This window comes from Lupinus angustifolius, chromosome LG02 (genome assembly GCF_001865875.1).
Source record: "Lupinus angustifolius cultivar Tanjil chromosome LG02, LupAngTanjil_v1.0, whole genome shotgun sequence".
In the NCBI taxonomy this organism is placed as follows: domain Eukaryota; kingdom Viridiplantae; phylum Streptophyta; class Magnoliopsida; order Fabales; family Fabaceae; genus Lupinus; species Lupinus angustifolius.
Genome location: NC_032010.1, coordinates 2,122,495 through 2,131,922, shown reverse-complemented (window position 1 = coordinate 2,131,922; position 9,428 = coordinate 2,122,495). Strand labels below are relative to the sequence as shown.

Sequence of the window (9,428 nt, the reverse complement as noted above, 5' to 3'; positions counted from 1 at the left end):
GACACATGTCATTAGGGAGTTCTTGAGAGATTGACACATGTCATTGAGAGATTGACACATGTAATGAGGACCTTTAGTTTTGATGAGAGGTTGACACATGTCATGAGAGCTTGAGAGATTGACACATGTCATGAGGGACTTTTTTTATTATATAGGTAATAGATTTCGGATCTTTTTGGATGTCCCATTATTGCTTGAAGTGTCTCTATTTATAGAGAAATAAATGCCACTTGGTGAAAAGAAACACTTTTGGGATTCTACACTAAATCACGAATAGCCATATACAAACATGGTTCACTTGTTATTTGAATGAGTTCCGTAGCTTAGTGGTAAGGTACACTGTTTGTCAAGTAACACATCCTTGGTTTGAATTGGATCAAACTCATGACCTCCAATTCATTGCCAATATGTACAACCACTGAACCAATTATCATTATGTTTCATATATTATGAAACCAAAATATGTACATACGCGCTATGTGAATTCAGATATTTTGGAAATATCTCTCACACATACATCCTTTTCTCTTACATATAATCTCTACTACATTAATTTATACATATTATAAGCATGATTTATCACTATGATGTACTCTCCATTAAGTTTAACTATACAACATGAAAGAGTAAACTAATGGGCAAGAATTAAATTGTCCTTTTTGGGTAAGGATAGAGATCAGATGTTCAAAACTATAACTTAGACAATGTTTTAATCCAATGATTTTAAAACAAAAATAATAATATTATTTTTATAATTAACATACCATGTTCATTCAGAAAAATTGCTTGAAATATATTTTAGGAAAGCAAATGCTTATCCTTTACAAAATAAGAGACTATTTTTCAGATATATTCACTAGGCTATGTTACACTTCTGGACAAGCTATTCGATAGGTATGATTAGCAATAGTTAAGGAAAAAGAAGTGAGTTATGTTCATTTAATCAATATGATTCAGACTAGATCTTGGATTTGATTATCTTCTTTTGTAACTCTATCTTCTTTTGTAACTCTATCTTTTTTGTCTTTTACCAACTTATATCTTGAGCACTCAATTTAATACAATTTTTCTTAGCGAAAAAAGTGGGAAACAAAAACATAATGCTAAAGGAAAAATGAGAGGCTGTGGAATGAGGAGTGAGGTGAAGATGGGTGATTGCCTTATCACAACGAAAATAAGAGGTGAGGCATGCATTTAGTTGGGTAAGGAAAACACACTTCAAAATTTGAGGCCCATTCATTCATTCATACTTAACCAATAACTCTCTCTTCAACTAATAATAACTAACAAGGAAACATGGCAAGACTTATTACACTTCAACAGAACCAACTACCTTTCTCTCCCTTAGCTTCATCTCTTTCTGATTTCAGTGGTACCAGACTTCATACTCAACTTCAGGTCCCTTTACTTCTCAATCCTCTTTACACTCCACATGTTTACATACTAATAGTCTTTATATGTTATATAAGCTTCGATTTATAGTTTCAAATCCCGGAAACAGTCTCTGAGTTAGGCGAGACATAGGACACTGAGCCGCCTTTTTATATTAAGAATCATGTTGTGAACAACATTGTATTCTGTCTACTTACTAACTGATGATACAGTTGAACTGTTATTGTACTATTCATGTAGAGTTTAATGAATTATATATACTTTGGATGAAGTTTGACCATACAACTCATTTAATCCAATCATTTTTTACTGTGTGCTGTACATAATCAATGATTATAAAGTAGGTGTAAAAAGTTATAAAGTAGGTGCAAAAAATGGGAGTGAAAAAGGGATATGAGATGATCATTTTCCTTATGAGAGTGACAAGTTAAGTATGAATGCATTGCTAACTCCAACATCATTATTCTGGTTACAGTTGAAGAAAAAAACATGGCAGCCAAAAGGGTCTTTTTATGTCTCAGCATCAAGCACCAAGAAAATCCTTATAATGGGAGGCACTAGGTTTATTGGTGTGTTTTTGTCTAGGCTCCTTGTCAAAGAGGGTCACCAGGTATGACATTTTTGCACATTTTGCATCCATTGAATGAAGTTAACTTTAGCTTATGAATTTGGCAGGTAACTTTATTTACAAGAGGAAAAGCACCTATCAGTCAACAATTGCCAGGTGAATCAGACACTGATTATGCTGATTATTCTTCCAAGGTATGTTAATTGTAAACATTGGACTAACATGTCTATGAAAAATGACTATAAATGTTTTATCTTTGTTGCTATGTACCTGAAACATTTATTCTGTATGATATCTTTTTACTTTCCAGATCTTGCATTTGAAAGGAGACAGGCAAGACTTTGAATTTGTAAAATCCAGTCTCTCAGCAGAAGGGTTTGATGTTGTTTATGACATAAATGGTGTGCATAGTCTTAACTTGTTCAAACCATTTGAGTTTATTGTTCACATTACTCAGTACCATTTCATATAATATATCTTACTCTTGACATTTAAATCATGATTTTGGAATGTTTCAGGGAGAGAGGCAGTAGAAGTTGAACCCATAGTGGAGGCTCTGCCTAATCTGGAACAGTAAGCTCTAGTAGTCTTTAATGTATTATACAAATCTAATCAATTATAAATGTGAGTCGTCCTTGATGAAGATCAATACGGAAATTCACTTGGCTTCTTACAACGTTAACTTCACAGAATCTGTATGCCAATTGATGTTACAATAAAAGGATTATTTTGAATTCTCTCATTTATAAAGGGAGGACTTGTCATTTTAGCTTCACAAATGTGTAATCCTAATTACATAGTGAGAAAAATGTGTCTATAATATTATGTAATATGTTTCCATTTTTGTGTATATAATAAATTTGGGTTCTAAATGCCAGGTATATTTACTGCTCTTCTGCTGGTGTCTATCTCAAATCTGATCTGTTACCTCACACTGAGGTCAGTTTACATTTTATTACATCTTTCATGAAGTGATTTCGGGATATTCGTTGCGATGGTGAAAATGTTCATGGTCAAAGTTATTAAACATGGCATTGTCATAGGAGAGTCTTATTTAAGGCTTTAGTTACTTGCCCTCAAAGATGTTTTGTTCAGACTTATGTTATAATATGCAGACACCCTTTTAAAATTTTCTCTCTTCTCAAAATAATTCATTCGGTTTATCTCTTAACTCTTTGGTTCTTGTTTATAGACCGATGCGGTTGATCCTAAGAGTAGACACAAGGGAAAGCTTGAGACAGAGAGCTTGCTGCAATCAAAGGGTGTTAATTGGACTTCAATAAGGCCAGTCTACATCTATGGACCCTTGAACTACAACCCTGTTGAAGAGTGGTTCTTCCACAGATTGAAAGCTGGTAGACCAATTCCGATTCCAAGCTCGGGAATACAGATAACACAACTTGGTCATGTTAAGGTGCCAACTTATTACTTAATTACTACTCTTGTCTCTATATTGCATGAGAAATTGGCCAGTGACTAAAAAATTATATCCTATGAATGATATTAGTATAATAGTTTGGATAAATGGCTTTTGTGATCTGGCTAAAATATGGTTCAATTGTGACAGGATCTGGCAAGAGTTTTTGTTCAGGTCCTTGGCAATGAAAAGGCCAGCAAGGAAATATTCAACATTTCCGGAGACAAGTATGTCACTTTTGATGGATTAGCAAGAGCATGTGCTAAGGTAAGCAACTCATGCCATGCCATATTTAAGGTGACACAGAATAAAGGAAAATTTCCTTAATAATGTCTTGTATTTTTACTTAGTTTTCATTTATTATGTCATTTTTTTCAGGCTGGAGGATTTCCAGAGCCAGAGCTCATTCACTACAACCCTAAAGATTTCGATTTCGGGAAAAAGAAGTCATTTCCATTCCGTGACCAGGTGAAACAAGTTTATAAACATGGTTCAGTAAGAAAAGGGGAGGGGCAAGTAGTTTTAAATTTGCTAGTTTATATAATAAAAAAAAGTACATTACAGAAATGGATTTAATGATCATGATGCACTATCCATATAAAAAATTGTTCACGATGTCATCTATTCTAGAGGCGAATTCAGGAATATAATTCGAGTAGAGTCATAACAAACACATCCTAGTACATGAAAGTATGACCGTCGAGGGGACCGTGGCATACATTAGTCCTCCTCTTTTCGCTCTGATCTAATCATGTCATTTAAAATATTTGACTCTTATAATGTCACATTGTGAAGGCATAAAATTAAACTAGAGGTATATAGCCAAATGATATATTACATTTAACATTTGTAGACTCTATAAGGTATGCTTTCTGGGACACCCTTTCCCAACAAAAGAAAATAAACGCTCTTTTTACATTAGGGAAATAATGATGAATGACATTGATATAGCAAGTATATTTTGTTTACTATGCAGCATTTTTTTGCATCAATTGAGAAGGCAAAGAGTGTGCTTGGGTGGGAACCAGAGTTTGGCCTTGTAGAAGGTCTTGCAGACTCATATAACCTGGACTTTGGTCGAGGAACTTTTCGGAAAGCGGCTGATTTTGAAACAGATGACATAATTCTTGGCAAGAAGAGTCTTATTAGTGTATGATTTCTTCTTTCAGTTTTCAGTGTTTCACATATAAATTATAATTAAAGAAGCTGTGGAGGTTTGCTACAATGTCATTAGATAAAGTTGTGAAATGTTCATCAGTCTTTTATTTATTTTGCTGAATTCAATCTTGCATGAGCAGTGGATATCAATGTGAACAAGTTTTGTTTTTGCTGAGCTTCTATAAGAACTAGTTCATTGCACAAACTTGATAAAACAAACAAGTGTTTCACTCAAACAATCTCTAGTGGATTATGGAAAAGGAAAACATACTTCAAGGAGTGATTTTCTCTCTGTTTAATATCTGAAGAGTAATCATTTTTTATTACTTCAAGGATGCACATACATAATACCATCGGGTGTTGGTCCGCGCTTAGGCATATGACTACATCCCGAAAGCCTACATGGATCCTCAATCACTCTCACCAACTTCACTACAATGATGATTTTTCTTTCCGAACAAGATCGTGATAGAAAAAGAATAAAGATGACACTAGGAGCTAACATCAACACCTTCATTATCACTATATATAGAGTTATCAAAAGTTCTTCATCAAAGTCAGCAATTGTGTCATCTTCTACCAATTCATGAAATTTAGTAATCATATTTTGAATAAGAGACATGGTTTTGAAAAGAGTAATAATAGACATCTTCCAACTGGCCCATGTTGACACATAAATTTTAACATAGTGGCTGTGACTTCACTTTGATTTTCATTGCCATTTAGAGACATAACAGAGTTTGAGGTGATTGATAAATGAGTGGATTCAGGTATATATAATAACTAAAGTGCCTTGTAAAGTTAGAGGATTATCAAGATTTAGCAAACAATTATGTTCTTTCAAAGAAGGACCAAAACATTCAAATTTTTAGGCCTAAAATTTAAAGTCCCAGCCTTAGTTTTTAAAGGGTATAAATAGGCCAGAGAATATAAAGCCTAATATTTTTACTGTAAATTAAAAAAGTGCATGAAATAATGGCTAATCAGATTTGAGATAACATCATATGATTGAGCATTTCTAGCAAAATATTAATGGGGTGCTGCTATAACAGATGGACAAAGGTTCAATAAATAAACTGATTTGTCTGAATTGAATTTTCAAATGTGACCAACATTATTATTTACTAGCCAAAACAAAGCAAATAACATTAAACAACTTGAGACTTAGGTAACATCTTGCATTGAATCCTCTGCTGCATGTTTCTTTCTTCTTCCCTTTAAGTAGGGACATGATTATAGTATTGCAGTTCCATATCATTCTTCTCATTATCCTTCATTCCTTTTATGATTGTCACTTCTATTGAATCTTCCTTTTTCATCTCTTTGTTCTTTCCCCACAGAACTGAATAGAGCCCCAAAACTATCAGGAGAGACCCTATTGCACTAACCAAATCAAAAACATGGGATTAGAATTCAAACCAAATTTAGTTAAAGACAAAGCCTTAAATATGTTTTTTTTAGTACACATGCATGTTAACATAACATGCCTAAGAATAGCTAGAAGTTCTAAATTGTGATTTGCAGCCGCAATGCAATTGCGAAAAGTACAATATTGTGGCTGCAATTGTGACTATAGACCAAAACTTAGAACTTCCATAACAACAAGTTAATAGAAACTGACATGTATACTAAGTTTTAACTTAGAAATGATTAGTTATAGATAAGATAATTAAGTAGATAAAAGTGCAGATAATAACATACGTTCCAAGGTATAATTTTTCTCGAAGCAGAGCCCAGCTTACAATAGCAGTGATGATAAGCTGCAATGGAGTAAATACAGAGACATAAAGAGGTCCTTTTCTCACAATGGTCCATGACATGAGGCAATAAGCTAGCCCAGTGCAAATCACTCCCTACAATCAACATTGCCATATAGTTATATAGTTTTTCACACAGTCGATACATCATTCATCAGGTGTATTATTGTGATGCACCGACAATATAAAAAGCTCGGAAAATGATGTACATACTGCATAAATGGAAGATGTAAGTCTGATAGCATTGTTGAGGGACCAAGCTGAGGGACTATGTTCAAAACACAAGGCAATGGCAATGCACTGAATGCTTCCCAAGAAACACATGTAGGCAGTGCTTGTGTAAGGAGCTGGAAATGCTGTACTCATGTCTGCCTGAAATAGCATAAACCAAAGTACATATATAAATACTATATATTCTTATACGGAAAAATTCTTACACAAAAATGACAGCAGCCTTACCCGCAAGCGAATAGGCTGCTTCGAGGATTTGAACTCGTGACCTCATGGTCACTAAGCAACAACCTTATCGTTATACCAAACATAAAAATGTAGCATCTAACTAGTATCTCTATAAGTTAATAGATAACTATACTTACTTGAATTATGAACCATAGTGCCCATACAAGTGCACTACAAATAATGGTAAAAGGGCCTAGAAGCAAGTTTGTATTGGTGGTGGATGAGCTTGTTCCTTCCATTTTATCAGCAAATCTCAAATGAATACTTGATTCACCTAAACCAATGGTTTTTCCATGGTAAAATGATAAAAGAAGTGCTCCTCCAACACATAAAAGTGTACCCATCATTTTTGCTATCCCAGCTTTGTCTCTGATTCTTACACTCTCTTGTCTACCAACAAAAACAAGTATATCATCAAATTGCTATTAACAACGATAAAAACATGTCATGTCAATTAAAAGATTCGAACATTCATTATTTTTTCTGTTTTACTTCACTGTCATTAGTACGGGACAAAATTTGATACATGGTTTGAGAAAACATATATTTGTTGCTTTTTATATCATTACTATATATTTATAAGGCCTATAGGTACAAAGTGAAATTGTATTGGAAAATTAAAGGTCCAATTCAATATTACTACAAACCTGAACATTACTGCTAGTATAAAAGTGAATGCTGGGAGCAAATTGGTGAGTGCACATGCAATTGTAGCTGTTGAATATTTTAGCCCAACAAAGAATAGAACTTGATTTCCTGTGACTCTGCATATAATAGGATTAATTGTTTCATTAAAATGGTAATTGTACATGAAGAAAATGTTAATAAATAAAGATACAGTGTAATAAATATTAAAATACCATGTAGTTCGAGCTGTAGATAAATGTGTGTAGGAATAAATCATTTAATCTTAAAATGGTTTAAAACTATTACATTTTAATTGAGTTGAGCTTTTTATAGCTCCCCATTATTTATGTAACCATGTTATTAATATCATACGCTAAAATTAGATATATACTATACTATTATTAATTTTGCAAAACAAATAAAGAATATAATAAATATATTCATTTAAAGCCTTTAACAAAGAAAGATGTGTAAATAACTAAATATGAAGTATAAATAAAGGTATTGTCAATGTGCTAGATGTTCTGAAACAACATTTTAGTAAAAATAATAATTTACTTTTATTTTGTAATTTTAAATAAAGATCGATCGATATAGCTAATACACCAATTTAGACTGATATGATTATATCATCGGTATATTTATTTTTCAGATTGAAGTGATGGGTAAGATACTGTTTTCATAAATGTGCCTTAACGTGTCATTCCCTAACTCAGAAAATAGGTTGAGAATGTTAGCCAATATTAAAGAAATTAAAAAGAGAAAAAAACATTGCAAAGCTTACCCTAATAAGGAAGATAGTATTATCTGATACACAATGCGCTTTGTCATCTTCGGAAGCGTTTTCCTAACAAAAGAAAAAAAAAATACAAAAATTAACAAAAAAATAAGAATTAAAAGCTAATAACAATAATAATAAAAAGGTTTGTTTTACTTTAACTCATTTTTTGGCTTTTTATAAAATCACAAACCTGATGCTAGAAATAGTGTCCATTTTTTGGCTTTCAATAAAATCATATTTTTTCCTATCAAAAAATCATGTCCATTTTAGAGATTCTCATCATGCAATCAGTTATTCATGATTATTCTTAAAAGAATAGTTGATTTTGATAGTGTAAACTAATTAAATAAATAAAAAACCAAACATTATTTACATAGAAGCCACATGTATATAACTAACTATATACTAAAAATGATGATAATTCATTAATGCATGCATAATTATTACATATGATTATGTATTATAATTACCATTCGAGCCAATAAGCGAAGGGAACAATGGACACAGTTGCAAATATTTGACGATAAGCAACAAGAATAAGAGGGTTCATGCCAGATAATATTGCAAGCTTTGAAGTAATGTTCATTCCTGCATACCCAAATTGCACAAAAACCATTAACAACAATGGAAGAAAACCACTACTAGCCATATTTTCTATCCAAAGTTTTTTCTTCACTCTTATGCTTCTAGCTTTAGAACTTTGAATAGAGTATGTTTTATAAGACTAGTAGTTGAATGAAAAAGAAGAAAGATATGTACATATATATAGAAACTTAGAAAGGAGGTAGGAGCAATAAAGTAAATAAAGTTTGTGAGGGAAATAAGTGTAAAAGCTAGAAACCGTGGCAAATTTAGTGGTAATAATTATTAATAAATTTCTATTGAAAGAAAAGAAAACAGTTATGATAAATAGCTTTCAGGGACTTTTAGGATTTTGTGCAAAGTTGGCAGCTTTAGATGCATTCAGAGACTTGAAGCAACTAAATTTGTTAGTATCATGCATGAAGAAGTTATCACATCACAATTCTCATTGCAACTAATGCATTTTCCACACTACCCCTTTGCTTTGTTCCACGTTACCACATTGCATTGCATGCACCTTCTAATTCAAATATCCTACATTTACTCCTTATTATAAGGCTTTTTAAGGTTTTTGCTTATAATTTTTTTAAAACTATTCATTTTGTTTCTTTTGACGTTTTTACTTATTTATATTATTTCAAATATTTTGATGTTTTAGAAATTTATTTTTTAATTACATTTTTTATT

At 32.3% G+C, this 9,428-nt stretch overlaps 2 protein-coding genes across 3 annotated transcripts; one reads left to right on the top strand and one right to left on the bottom strand.

Moving 5' to 3' along the window:
- On the top strand, window positions 1,202-4,711 carry LOC109332100 (chloroplast stem-loop binding protein of 41 kDa b, chloroplastic-like). Of its 2 annotated transcripts, XM_019566935.1 has the most exons (11): window positions 1,202-1,398; window positions 1,868-2,002; window positions 2,068-2,154; window positions 2,271-2,361; window positions 2,479-2,533; window positions 2,839-2,899; window positions 3,153-3,374; window positions 3,528-3,644; window positions 3,756-3,845; window positions 4,354-4,545; window positions 4,581-4,711. In XM_019566935.1, the coding sequence occupies exons 1-10, from the start codon at window positions 1,297-1,299 to the stop codon at window positions 4,531-4,533; spliced, it is 1,140 nt and encodes a 379-aa protein (XP_019422480.1). In that variant the 5' UTR covers window positions 1,202-1,296; the 3' UTR covers window positions 4,534-4,545; window positions 4,581-4,711. The 2 variants fall into 2 exon arrangements, with proteins under 2 accessions (XP_019422480.1, XP_019422472.1); XM_019566927.1 differs by having other exon boundaries at window positions 1,203-1,398; window positions 4,354-4,710.
- LOC109332091 (WAT1-related protein At1g09380-like) lies at window positions 5,559-8,906 on the bottom strand. The gene is made up of 7 exons (XM_019566915.1): window positions 8,630-8,906; window positions 8,163-8,225; window positions 7,399-7,515; window positions 6,889-7,141; window positions 6,506-6,664; window positions 6,237-6,388; window positions 5,559-5,918 (listed from the first exon to the last, which is right to left on the bottom strand). The coding sequence occupies exons 1-7, from the start codon at window positions 8,806-8,808 to the stop codon at window positions 5,753-5,755; spliced, it is 1,089 nt and encodes a 362-aa protein (XP_019422460.1). The 5' UTR covers window positions 8,809-8,906; the 3' UTR covers window positions 5,559-5,752.